General features: G+C 38.7%; 1 protein-coding gene across 1 annotated transcript in view; it reads left to right on the top strand.

The window, feature by feature from the left end:
• Positions 1–14,147, top strand: part of LOC139769168 (uncharacterized) — a 63,870-nt gene extending 49,723 nt beyond the window's left edge. Inside the window, exon 3 of the mRNA XM_071700017.1 lies at positions 7,508–14,147. Within this exon, the coding sequence (XP_071556118.1) occupies positions 7,508–7,836 (329 nt within the window). The 3' untranslated portion in view covers positions 7,837–14,147. The remainder of the gene's footprint in view (positions 1–7,507) is intronic.
• The last annotated feature ends 250 nt before the right edge of the window (positions 14,148–14,397 follow it).

Genomic DNA, 14,397 nt, shown 5'->3' with positions numbered 1-14,397 from the left:
ATGCGTTTGTATTGCACATTTGACATCCACGCAATGAGCCTTGTAAACTAGAATCTGATCAAAAACATATTTGCGTAAGGAGTAATTGCACAAAATGAGGCTTGTGATTGGTAACATCTGGCGGAATTAGAGTAATACGAGTTTCAGGTTATAACTTCTTTTGAACAAATCGATCGAAATCGATGGGTGTATGGGTGGGCTTTACTCTTTATATCTTAATCGAATCTCTCAGCATTCCGGTTTTCTCGATGAGTTTGAAAATATCCCGACCATTCCAATTATAAGACGAGTTACGGCCCTCATTGCGATTGATTTTCCATGTTACACAGTTAGCCGAATTAAGAAACCTTTCGTGATAAACTGGAAGTCTTAATTTTTCAATCATTCTTGAGCAGCGTTTCGTCCAATCGATCTTCTCCCGAGTGTCTCTTTAGAAGCGAAGAAATGGAGCAGCGAAGGACTCTTCAAAATTGCAAAAAAAGAAAGATGGACAATCTCCGCGAAACGCGCAACAATTTTGACGTATGATCCACAACTTTATTATGCCTCGAATAACCTTTCGCGACTAGATAAAATTAAAACTCTGCTTTCGTCGGAATTTTTCAATTTATCTCAAATTATGACGAAAACGTGTTGCGCTTTTGCGTGTCTCGCATTATTATTCCTTTCTCGTAATTCACCTCCTCTTGCGTGCTCCGGATTTTATCGACCCATTGCGTGTAATGAAATTTCCAAAGAAATACATAGTTGACTCGATAATAAATTCGAATTATTTATCCATTAGAATGTTACTTTTTTTAATAAGAAGTTTAGAAATAACAATCAGATGACGTCCTCTTTAAATATAAGTACCGAAAGAGAAATTAATATAAGAGGATTAAAAGATAAGTAATCAGAATTAAAAATACAATTTCGTTGATAAACAAGATGTGATTACAATTTTCGTTTCGCGTGGGAAAAGCTTCTCCGTTTCCATAACGAGGAGCGACAGGGGAAACAGATATATCCATCAGTGCGCGAACTTCGGCGTGGAGTTGGAAGTTCTTTCGAGGGTGATTATCATAAGCCAGTCCGAATAACCGATCACGCCGCGCTTGCCCGACGAGTGGTTGAAAGTTTCGGGGCAACTCCTCGCAGAGGGTAAATTGGATTAACGATTCGGCCGGGTTGATCGCGCCTAAAGTTGCGTCGGCATTAGGAACATGCCATTAGGTTGGCGGCTCTTAAGATAGATACGCGCTTTGAATGGATCGTCAAACGAAGACAAACACTCGCAATGAACGGGCGTCTCTCCATCGTGGAAGAATCAATTAGAATTTATTCCTCGACAAGATTTGCATCGCGAACCTCAAGAGAAGCTTTAAATACGGAACAAACGGAAAAAAAGACTCTGAGACAATATGTTGTGTAAGTTAAAAGAGACTTTGTATTTAAAATGAAGAGCGTGTTTCTTTTTATGTAAAGATTTCTTGATCAATTCTGGTCTCTTTTATTAAAAGTTAATTGGCAATTATTATAATAATAAAAGGAAATTAATTAAAACAGTTATAAAATAAACCGGACAAGAGAACCGATGCGTTTTCAATACATTATTGGAAAATGAAAACCGAAATAAAATAAAGTAACGATATTATGATAAAGATATTGCAATAGATTAATGGTTATACAGCAGACTAGTGGAAATAAAAAATAGAAAACGAGTTATTGCACTCGTTCGACATTTGGGCTGACTGATGGTAGTAGGGATAAAGATCTCGAAAAGAGGAAAGATACGAGATTAAATTGGTTCAACGAAACTGTTTGGCTCGTTGGATACTTTCTTGAACTCCAACCTCTTTATTATGTTTGCGTCCATTGGCGGATTAAAAGCACAGATTAAAAAGTTCATTGATCCAAATGAAAATACGAAGGTAATGTTTCTATGTCAGAAACGATCGCTAATGATTTGTTACCATATTATGCCGCGAATCTGTACGATCCTTTCTGGCCGAATTGAAGTTGATAAAATCATTTAACAGTGTACTACAAGAAAATGCCGATTATTTGGACTGAGTTAAGGGATTTGATGTACTTGTTATCTGTACAAGATATTCGGATAAGGAAGAACGTAAACGAGATATCAAACAAGATAATACTCCCCAGACAGAACGAACAATCGCGTATCAATGTAATTCGCCAGAACACGATTCGCCAGCGGCAATTAAAATCCCAAGACGCGCCGACTAACGATCTTAATGAATTCGTGGAATCGTCCGTGTGATTATCGGTTAACCGTCAGTCGAGCCGGGATGGGATTCAGCCGTCGTAAGCCAACGAAGTCGAGGCATCCAATTACGACTGCCGACTGTCGGAGAATGACGGGGAACGCGGAGAATTCGTCGCGAGGCGCTCCTTCGAGGAAAAAGCGCTCGTCGACGCGGAAAATAATTTTTCAAAAGTCGCACGGCCATCTGCTCTTTCTAATTTCTTTCCGGCCGACTCTGCAAGTTCTTCTTTCTTTCCTTCTCTTTCCTCCTCCCTCGGGCAACCACTCTGCCGAATGGCTTGTCCGACGCTATTCTTCGCTATCGGCCAACAGCAAATACGGGATCCCGTATAATGGAGCAGACGCGGAACGTAATGCGGATTGAGGTCTCTCCGGGATTTCGTTTCAGCCAGCCTGCCTGCCGGAGTATACTAATCCGAAAACCGAAAACGATCTGAACTGCCGGGGATAATATACCGCATCGTGAAACTGCAAGAGTATATATACCCGATTGATGCACGGACATTGTTTGTGGAGTCGCTGGGACAGTTAGCGAGTTCGCTCTCAAATTAATCCTCTCGCGAATGAATCTTCATTCAGGAAAATGATGTCTCTCTAAAATGAACGACTTTCACGTATCTTTAACGCGGAAAAATTATACAAGTTATCTGTTTTGGAGCTAAAAATGATAAATATGCGTCATTTACAATCCAGAATGATAAAGATGTTCTAATAAAATAAAATAAAAATCATTATTAAAATCGATTCCTTTATCTCGCTTTAATTCGCTAGTGTATGTGTTAAGTTCAATAAACTTTTATATATAATAATTTTTTAATAAATTTTTTAACATATTTGTCCCCTGCGTATATTAAAAATCTCTTCCCTGATCAATTTAAAATTGATTCTTCATTAGTGAAAATTCAATTGATCGTAAACCTTCTTTATAAAGGAAGTGTTATAATCTCTTTCAAACAAGAATGCATTTCTATTAAATTACTGAAGAGGATTTTTTAATTTTGACATTTTGTACAGAAAGTTCTCTTAAATCCAATTTTGACCTAGTATTTCAATATCGAAGCACAAGATAAATTCCGGCGTAATAGAATTCCTGAGGAATATCTTTCTATATCAGAGAGAAAGAGAGAGAGAGAGAGAGAAAGAGGAGAGAGTGAGAGACGATAAAATATATTTCGGTACATTTGCATGTACGAATGCGACAATTGATTATTTTCCATGCATAAATATGAAAATCGCTAAACATACATATACGTATACATATATGTGAACCACGGTTGTATATAAACCGTGATTTGAACAATTAAATTTACCATCTGGTTAATTAAATTTGGAGACAACGTGCCGGATGAAAAATAAAAAATAATATCGAGTATCTCTCCGACAAATAACGGGTTTTTAATAATTCAAAATATAATTTTAGCTCATGCAAAATTTTGAAATTGCACGTGTCTTGAATATCTTGCTGGCTGAAATTAAATTCGCATATACACACACATAAACGAGCGCGTGCGCGTTTAATTACACAAAAGAACCGAAAAACATGCTGCATTTCGCGCTGTTTTCCTTAAAGCGAGAAAGAGAAACACGCACGATCAACGGCCACTTTTTCGTCGGCGAAACATATATATATATAGCGACTTTATTACAGAAAGTTAAATCAATTTCGTGCATTAGCCGGTCCTTGAGCCGGAAGGACTAGGACTGCGCGAAGATTCGCTCGTGAGAATGTTTTTACCGTTTTATAGACGACGGCGAAATGAAAACTTTTCTCCGACATCTTCCTCTCGCCAAATTTAACTTCCCCCCGACTTCGGCCGGGAATCTCATCAGAGTTGCAGCTGTCGTACTTTAGGCGCTAAAAACGAAGATCGGAGGGGGCAGTTTTTCGCGATGGAATTCATAATTCTCGTGCAACATACTTCGCGGCTACTGGACGCGACGCTTGACGAGACGATGAAGAGACCCTTGAGAGACTAATACATGGATGTAAGTGCTGCCTGCCCAAGATCTAAGCGCGACTGCAACAACTTTCCAGAGAAGATAAAGACCTCTTATCCTTGTACGACCGACCTAGTTTTCAAACTCGCAAACGGCCAGCGTTGCCCTTTTCTTAAAAGTTACGCTAGAGATGAGAAGGTGCATACGTAAAAGTGCTATAATCCAGAGATAAGATTGCAAAGATTAAAATTTAATTCAATTTAAACAAAATAAAATTTAATTGAAATTAATTTAATTTTTTTTAAATATTCCTTTACTGAAAATTAATCGAGAACTACAAACATTTGCAGTAGACGTTATAATATTGCGATAAGGGGGAGAGGGAAAGACGGAGGGAGAGGAATGTAATTATTAGGCTAATCGCTTAATTGGTTTGCTTGTTAATATACGATTGCTCATTTATCGGAAGGTGTACCGTTTAGCTGTTAATTTATAATTGTTTACATGCGCGTGGAGAGAAGTAAATTGCAATCCATCGCTCAACCGCTCAATTTAGAGCAGCGATATACATAATAGTTAGCAAAATGTAATGATAGTGTCGCGCTAGGGAACGAATTTGAATACTGATCAGGACAATGTATATCGACTGAAGCGATTACGGCGATGACATTGCCGGCATATACGCGGCATATGCAATTAGTTGTGCGCGTTGCAATTACCATGTCGTTTTAATATAATTCGTGACTTCAACGCGATTGGGAAGGACGCGTCGCGAGTAAGTAAACATCTAATTGCTATCACGATGTAATTATGAGTATCGCGACGCGCTTTCAATTTCGTTGCCTGCGCGCTATTCACGTCCCTTTGCTTAATAGCCGGAACAATCCAGTCGCAGTAAATGTCAATCGCAACCGTTTCAGTGAATCGTCATTTCAATGAATTGTCAGGGTATGGCAATGTTTTGCGGCAATGATCGATATGTCACATATCTACGTGAACCGACGTCGTTGTTTAACGACGTTTTGGTCAACTTCAATTACGAGTGACGAGTGTAAAATATTATATGTATATTATATATATTATATATATGTTTCTGAGAAGCGTAAGAATATAAGAATATAAGAAAATTGGAAAGTCGCGTAACATGACGGGATTTTTTCGACATTTTTACTTTAAAAATTTTTTCGAATTATCAAAGATTTATAAAAGTCACATTAAAAATTAAAACGATAGCTCCCTCAGAAGTAGATCGGTCACTCCTCTCTGTACATAAGTTTAGTTGGAAACGTAACGGGTGCTTCTAAATGCCGGTATTAAAGTGGTATCTCCAGAGTGAAATATTTCCGACATCGCGCGATGATCCTGCAAAATGTGGAATGCATGTGCATCGTTTATGGTCGTTGCACATTGCGCATATAGATTGTACACGTGCTTGCCGTCTCGTCTCCGTATATTTCCCTTCATAACGTTAAGTGCGTTCTCAACTACGTAATGAGCCGTAATATTGCGTATTTCCATTTCGCAACCGTGTATTTCGCGTCGTCACGAATGATCATCGAATCCGTCTGAACTGCGCCAACAAGTGAGATCGTAATCAAATCATTATAATTCTGATTATAAGTATTGTATTCGCAAATGGCCCAATTAACTTGATTAAATGCTAAAATATCCGTTAACTGCAGGACATGAAGAATAATGCGTGATAAAAACGTGACTCTGAATTTTTTGCGAAACGATGAAAGTATCGCTTACATAAAGTAAATGGTAACATTTAGGTGTGTGAGACACCAACCGCGGTTTATCCCGGTCAATTCACTTAGATCAAACATTTTTGCAGATTAAACATTGCACAGGTTGGAGTTTATATCTCAGGGTCCGGTGAAGTGGTTGAAACTTACATTTGTCAAAGCCCCGACTTAGTCCATTAAACGTGTTCAGATAAAAGTGCCAAGACCGTGATAAATGATACTAAATACAATGGTATTGCGCTGCTATTTGTTACTCACTGTGGAAGTTTCTAAAGGAAACACTTTGGTTTCTTTGCAATTTCGTACTACTCGCATCAGCCTTTTTATTGCTTCGCAATGCTCGTACTCATTACCCGAGCTACTTAATCACTTCCCGAATACTATAAGAAGATTAACTAAATTTGAAAACTTATAGTATACCATATATCAATTTTGTACAACACTTTCATATGTGGAGCGTATCACGCAAGATCATAATTTTCTTTAAAGCTTGAAAGCATAATAAGTTTTTAATATCGTTGGCATAGTACGGTACACATGCGTGCAGTATATGGAAAAATATTTATGTACCCTATCTTGTTTGGAAAAATTTTATGCGAAGCAAAAAGGCAACATCGTAATGTAGTTTTATCACATTCTGTTTGCGTTTCTACTAATACACTGAATAAACTACCTCGTAGAAATATTTTTCCTTCTATGTAAAATTTTTCCAAAAAAGAGACGAAGCATCCAGATGCTTTTTATATGCACACACGTACAGATTTACGTGTAATATACATGAATTACATTATATGTAGGACTACAGCATTGTAGGTATATAATGTTTCGCCTCTTCGTCGTATCAGTAGAGACAGGAAATTGGAAAGTCAAGCTTTCGCTACTTGCTCGATCCTTCTTTATTGTCGCGCTTTCCTATCTTGACAATATCTTAGATGTCCATTTTAAAAAGTGAACCCAAAAGCCTCATCTATCATTCTCGCCATTAATACATGCGTGTGAAATTTATCGGATTACCAACTGAATTACCAGATTTTTTCGGACACATCTCAGAATTCTCGTTTAAAAATCGTTAAGAATATTTATATTATCTTTAGACTCTTTAAATAATCTCCAAATTGGGAGCTCGAATTTCGCCAGTTTTTATCTTTCATATCACGACAAGTTATTTTCACGTGAAACAAAAATCCGTGAGTACAAAATGACCCTGCTTTTACCCCGTACGGCCCGTACCCTTCTTCCTATTTCACTCAAGAGCATTCCACGTAAAGATAAAACTACTTCATAAAAATAGACTTGTCGTCGACAGACATTTATTTCTGCAGTCGCGACAGTTCCGTTTGTACAAGAGATTCTACTTCGTGCAGCGGACGGAAGCTGACGCGAAAAGCCGGGGCAGGAAATTCGATAGGGAGGCCTCTCTCTCTCTCTCTCTCTCTCTCTCTCTCTCTCTCTCTCTCTCTCTCTCTCTCACCCTCATTCCCTCCTTTCTTTCACCCTCATCTTGCGTATTGCGTCACGTTGCTTCTTTTAACCCAGTTGCTGATTTAATTTGCAGGTACCTTAACGGAGCAGAAATACATGCAGTTCACCGGCAACGTGCACGTAATGAAGGCCGTCGCCTCGGACATGGTGTTGACTTTCTGCTCCCGGAATCCCAACAATCAGCTCTACTCCCTCTTACTGTCACGCGAGCACACTCTGCAGAAGAGCGACAAACGAGGAGTTCACAATCTCCTGGCACGCCGCGGCCTGAAGATCGTCAGCATCCGCGAGACTTGCGTGAATGGCGGCGCGAGATCCAGGCGGGGCGCGCTCGATCTCGTCGCCTGGGCGACCCTCGTCGGCCTCCTATCGTCGAGCGTTCTCTTCAGATCCTGGCAGTAGTGAAATTAAACGGACGATCGATCGATCTCGAGACGCCCAGATCGCCAGATCGCGCCCCGACTGTGTCTCTCCGTCTCAGACTAATTAACGCGATTATGCTAACACTTTGGATGCTGCTGCGCGTGTAATAGAACATTACGCTGGGTTACGGAAATCCGTCGACAGAGCTCGACGTTACGTTAGTTACGCATCGTAACTTTCTGTATAACTTAAGTTCTCATGGAAGAATTTTTAATTACAGAACCAATATCTCTTTTCCTAAATTTATACTATTTATACTCACTACATTATTATAAACTGTTATTTTAATTAACAACTTTTTAACGAATAATATTAAATAAAAAAACCATTTTTTATGCGGTTATACAAAATAAAATATGATCGTTACACACGTTAATATTAATAAAACGCGTTCAAGAGTAATTAAAAAAATTTTTAACTAAAATTAAATTTCGCACAAGGCAATTAATAAACTCTATTCTATTATTCTTTTTTTATCCGAGCACACCTCTCTAGCGTGTATTAATCGATACACGAACTAATTTTAAACGAAACGAGGGAGTCGCATCCAAGGGGTTAAAATTATACCGCACGGCGACGGACGCTCGATCATTGACATCGAAGATTTCTTCCGCAATTAACTTAACGCCATCGTGGATACTCGATCAACATCATGAAGACGGAATTGCGATTTAGATCCGCGGCGTTCCCGGTCTCAGGTAATCGCACAGAAAGAACGAACCGCATCGACGGGATTTGTGATTCGGTTGCTCCGGAGGACGACTTTTAAGGGGATCGAATCGGCGAGACGCGCAGCAAGATCGAGCGTAGGAAAAGCATCGATATCATCTGCGATCTGCGATTCCCACGCAGGAGCTTCTTTTGTCCTATCCCCTTACTGGTAGATCCCCCGGATCGTCGGCCACTCGAATATTTTTCAGCGACGTCCGCCGTCGTTTGTTCCTTCGCCGAGAATGAATTACCCATTAGACGATTTTTCTTCCTCCTTATAGTCCCGACAACTCCCGTGGACCCTTGTGGACAGCTCGCTCTTCGCCGTTCCGTACGGTTTTTAATCAAAGGCCCTTTGTAACGAGAGCAAAAAGTTTACCGCAAACAAAGCGCGTGTATCGCGGGGTTCATTTTTTTCCATGGTGTTTTCTCGAGTTATATACCAACGTATTCTTTCTTGCAACGAATTCGCTAAACGAGGTGATTTTGCATCGGCTCTTATTGAAAAGTCTATTTCAATACTTCTACTTAATGCATTTGTAGCTGTATTAGATAAATAATTATTTCTAAGCTAATTATTTTACTTTTCGTACGTAATATTACTTTTTGCGACGCGGATCCGAGTTTCTACGAGTAGATTCGTCGTGAGAGCCAGGAGAAAAAAAGAGCACTCCCGAAGTTTCAGCAAAGTTGTTAAGATCACTTTGCGTCCGTTGCGAAAATACATGGTCCCCTTTCCTTAATGGCGCAAAACCCAACGAAATCCGTAATAGAGAAAGAGAGAGAGAGAGAGAGCAAGAGTGACGGAGCATCAAAATCTCTCGCGCGAGAACCGCGCCGGGGATTTTCCGCAAATACTTTTCCGATAACTGAGGGGACGCACACCCGTTTGGCGCACCTCTTGGCATCCCTTTGACCACGGCTGAGGGATGTTCGAGCATTCTCTTTCTATCTCTCTGTTCCCCTCCTCCGATAGTTGTCCATCAGAAAAGTTCTCTCGAATTGCCTTATCGTGGAGAACATCTCGATGCCCGACTCGCATCTCGCCGATAAGAACGCGGATTATGGGGGGAGAAGGGGGAGTGAGAAATGGGAGCGCGGGGCCAAGAGGTGACTGCATTCTTGCGTGTCTCCGTCAAATAGACGAAGAGACAGAGAGAAAGAGAGGAAGAGAGAGGGAGAATGAGGTATGCTCACGACGATTTCGAGTTCCACTGATGCAGCAACCTCATGTAGATTGCAGAACTGGCGGTAATGCCGTTCCGCGAGAAGAAATTCCCCCTGAGATTCGCTCTCGTCTCTTCCGGGGATTTCCGTATACGGGGTGCTCTCAAGAATGAGGCTGACGTTGACCGTGGTGAGCGGTCACCGTGACCCAGTCCCGTCTTCAAAAATAGCAATAAGACGGCCGCGGCTTACGATAAAAGTTGCCTATGCAAAGATTTGAGTGACAATTGATCTACTATAACCTTAATTTCTTTTAATTTTTCCTTTCGTGAAAAGTAAATCTCTCTAATAAGAATATTTTAATCTTTCTTTATCATGCGATACAAAAAATTATTGATACACGGAAAAAAATTATGTTGTATCAACAGCATCATTTTTTGTATCAACAGTATCAATGTTATTGAGATAAAATTTATTGATGCACATCAATATGAATGAACAAAAAAACATCAGATAATTGTTTTAATAATTTAAATATATTTGGTCCAATAATATCCAATTGAATTAACTACATACGCTTGTGGCAGCCCGTGACGTCGACGTTTAATTGAAGCAACTTCATTCCTTTTCCGCGTACGCTTCAAAAGACTATTTGTATTTGTTTCTCTATATACATCTATATATATTGCAATCTCGAGACATAACGTAATAGATTTTTTCACCGAGTGGGGTAAGTACTGTATAAATCTAAAAAAGCTCGTGAAGTCTTTTTCAAGACACCCTGTATCACCTAGTTCGGGTCACGTACAACTCGCGAGTGTCGCGACGTCGTCGTCGCGACGTCGGCGTCGTCCTGTTTCGCTCTGCGCCGCATAACGAAATCACCGAAATCTCCGTACTTGCGCCTGGAATTTTCAAACGACTACGCAAATAGATAATCCTCCATTTTTCAAGAGACCGTCGGCAGTTATTGATTTATCAGCCTGATTCGAGAGGAACGAGAATCCGCACCAATCGAGTCTTTTGCGCGATTATCGAATTAATATCCCGTTCGAGGTAAAAAATTAAAAAAAAATACATATATATATAAAGACCATCAGTAGCTTTGACTGTCGAATTTTTATACATCTCTCAATGTTTCTAATGTTTAAAGCGAAAGGAAAGGTGTATCGTTTCGGAATTTCTACACGCGCGTTATCGAAAAGTCGATATCCACGGATATCGCTTGAGACCGGTCCAACGTTGCGCGTATTTACGATAAGTAATTGTAATTTTGGCTAAAGTTCTGAAAAGATTTTTGCTTCAATTACTAATGAATTTGGCGATATCTCTGTCGAAAAAATAATAAGCAGAATTTTTTGTAACGATTTATTCGTTTTTATAATGCTAATCTATAACTTGCAATCTTGAAAATTAAATAAAATTTCCACCAGCAAGTAGATAAATACATACACTAAGAAAAAAATGTTCTGGATTTTAGTAAATATTAGTTTGCATACAACTGTGACTCTATTTATTAAAATAAAGAAAATTTTCCTTTTTATTAGTATATGTGTATTCACCAGGAAAAAAATTCTACTAATAAAAAGGAAAATTTTCTTTATTTTAATAAATGGAGTCGCAGTTGTATGCAAACTAATATTTACTAAAATCCAGAACATTTTTTTCTCAGTGTACTTTTTATTCTTCGTTACGATAGACTTTAAAATAATTCGAGGTAAATACGCTTTTCGGAACTTTGCTCGTAATTTTAAGCGAAAGATCTAAGTGTTCAATTTAAATGAATCAATACGACTGCAAGCCGCATATAAGTGATCATCTTTTTCAGAAAAAAAGTTTAGCCACGATCAGAATTTTATTCTCTAAAATAATGGGTGCTATGTTTGATTAGTTGAATCGCCGTTTTCTTTCTGCACCCTTCAAACGCTTTACAGAATAAAATACTGCCCGCGGTTAACTCTCGAAAAAAATCTTTATGCGGTTTCCAATCGCATCGATGCAAATAATCACGTCGTATGATTCGTGTCTCTGAAAAAAAAATAACGAACTGATCGTCGTTCTTCAATATGAACTTGAGACACGATAGACAGAAATGCATGTCGTACATGTTGCCGGATGTTAGCGAATGTAAAATGACAATAGGTGTCAGCGGTCAAGCTGATTCTGCGAGGATGGATAGGTGTAGCGAATTGTCGAATGTTTAAAGTCTAAACTATCGAACCAAACTATCGTGTGAAGGAGGATATCGATGTACCGTGACAATTTCACATTCAATCTGCAATTCTCGAATGTTTTCTCTACAGTCGTCTACGATTAAGAACGTCAGTTATCCGATAAGCTATACGAACGTAATTAAAATACGTATTTCCCTTGCGTACGACACAAATTTTATTGTTAACACTTAAGTTTCATTACTTTCTCGATTTACTAAATTGATATACAATCGTAGAATTATATGAATTATGTGTGTAAGGAAAATAATAGTTTAATCCAGCTGCGAATAATAACTGAACCAGCGTGAGATAATTATTTCGCTTTGAAACATAAAGTGCTACTCGAAAATACAATAATTATATTTATTATTTTGTTAATTGTTTTACATATAACTCTATAAAGTAAATTTATTACTGATTATCGGGATGCCGTTATTACTAGAAAGTCTATTATAAAATAACGTAGTTGTTAAAATAATCATATTTATATATAGATATATAATGCCGTAAAGATATGATATAATAATTATCGATCAATTAATATCAAGATGCGAAGTGATTGTGATTAATGACGAGTTAAATTAATTAAATTGAAACATTATTAGTAACGATTACGCGAATACATTCCTTAAAGTCTGATGCGCTTGATAAGTCTCATTTAGATAGCTGCAAAATTGTCAAAAATGCATCCGAAAAGTAATTTAATTGATGACAATTAAATAAAAAAATACCAACCTTGATAATTTGTATTATTTATTTAAAACAATGTCGGACAACTCGCGGATGCATTAACAATATAATGACGAAAATAAGAGTGTAAAATAATCATCTATAAACGTCCGTCTTTCGATGTAAACAGACATTTTAAAAAAGCTGCGGACGCGCGTGAGAAAATTATCATTAAGGCCGACGCCGCCGCGCTGATTGCTGTAAATTAATATCGATTGTGCAATAACGTCGCGGCGGCGTGCTGCAAGGGGACGAGTAAACAATTAAAGCTCACGATGGGACGAGATTAAGGCCTGGTGGAGCTCGATAGCTCGAGAAGGAAGGCCCGGCTTATCGATCCCCGTGCTCGAGAGCGGTCCGAGAGTTACCGTTGTTTCCGTAACGTAACGTCGCTCCGTTATGCAGAATTTACGAGGCCGCGGCGCGGCGCGGCGGCGCTAACCACGCGAGACTCGAGAGAGCCGTGCCATCAATTTTTATCACACTCACTTCCGAATTAAGCTTAAACACGATATTTCTTTCCGAGCATACGGCGGATTTATCGGACGATTACACGGGAATCCCGTAACTCCCGTTACGACCCTACCGCGTATTTCTCACATCCGCGCGCGCTGGCTGTCATTACCTTTTTCAATATCTCGTCATTTATTGAAGGATTATTGCCGACGCCGGATTCGTCTCTCGTAGCCCGAGATCCGAATCTCGAGACTGGACGACGATTCAACGTGTGAATTTTCGCCCGGAATTTATTGCTTAATCATGTTCGTTGGGGCAATCAAATTTTACCGTTCCCAGCATCGCTTATGGACAAATCTAACTGGGATTATTAATTTATCTTCCTTTCGTCAGACTAATCAAAGGGTTAATGCGTCACGCTTATAGCGATGGGCATTTAATTTTCAACAATTTTCCATCTTGGATAATATTAAAAGTAAATTCAAGACTTTTATCACATATTTAAAACAATTGAAGACGCTTGATAGTCCATCGCTCTACAATTACCATTAATTAAATTAATTGATATGTTATGCGAAAGAGACGTGATGAAATAATAAAAATATATGAAATCGTGACATCTATTGCGAAGATGTAGTCTGTATATATCTTGACTTCGAGATAAGACAAGATATTCGTGATATCGATCGTGAAAACTGCCCACAATCATCGCTAATTCGCGTTCTCGCGATAATTTTAAGTGTAATAGGGGGGATATATTAGAGAGCTCGTTATTGAATTATTGTATACTCGACGCAATGGTCGCGCGGGAACGCGCGATGTTATGTTTAAAATGCTCTAGAGTCTTTATTTATTGTACAAAACGCTGGATATTATAGATATATATATATATATATATATACATATAAGTATACGTTTAAGTTATACATATACGATCTATAGTACCTAATAGGATGTAATCGTATGCTTATTATGTGTATAAATATGAAACAATAAAAAACTACTTCGACGTTTCACGCATCTTTATACATTACCTTTTCCATCTCTTTTTATATTTCTCCTTTCGATGTAATAATAGTTTTATATCTAGGAAGCGAGATACTCTGGACGGAGGATGTGCTTTCTTCTTACGATATTAATTTACGAAAGTCTCGCCTTACAGCGCAGCGTAGATGTTACGACGCCGTACGTCGAAAGAGACGAGAGCAACTTTAATGCTGCAGCCGGCAATATAATGCATTCTAACGTAACGTGTTACGTCACG

This window comes from Temnothorax nylanderi, unplaced genomic scaffold (assembly GCF_030848795.1).
Source record: "Temnothorax nylanderi isolate EJ_2023f unplaced genomic scaffold, tnyl_v1.0 TNYL_tig0020_pilon, whole genome shotgun sequence".
Classification (NCBI taxonomy): domain Eukaryota; kingdom Metazoa; phylum Arthropoda; class Insecta; order Hymenoptera; family Formicidae; genus Temnothorax; species Temnothorax nylanderi.
Note: the sequence above shows the minus strand (reverse complement) of the source record. Positions and strands in the feature narration are given on the sequence as shown.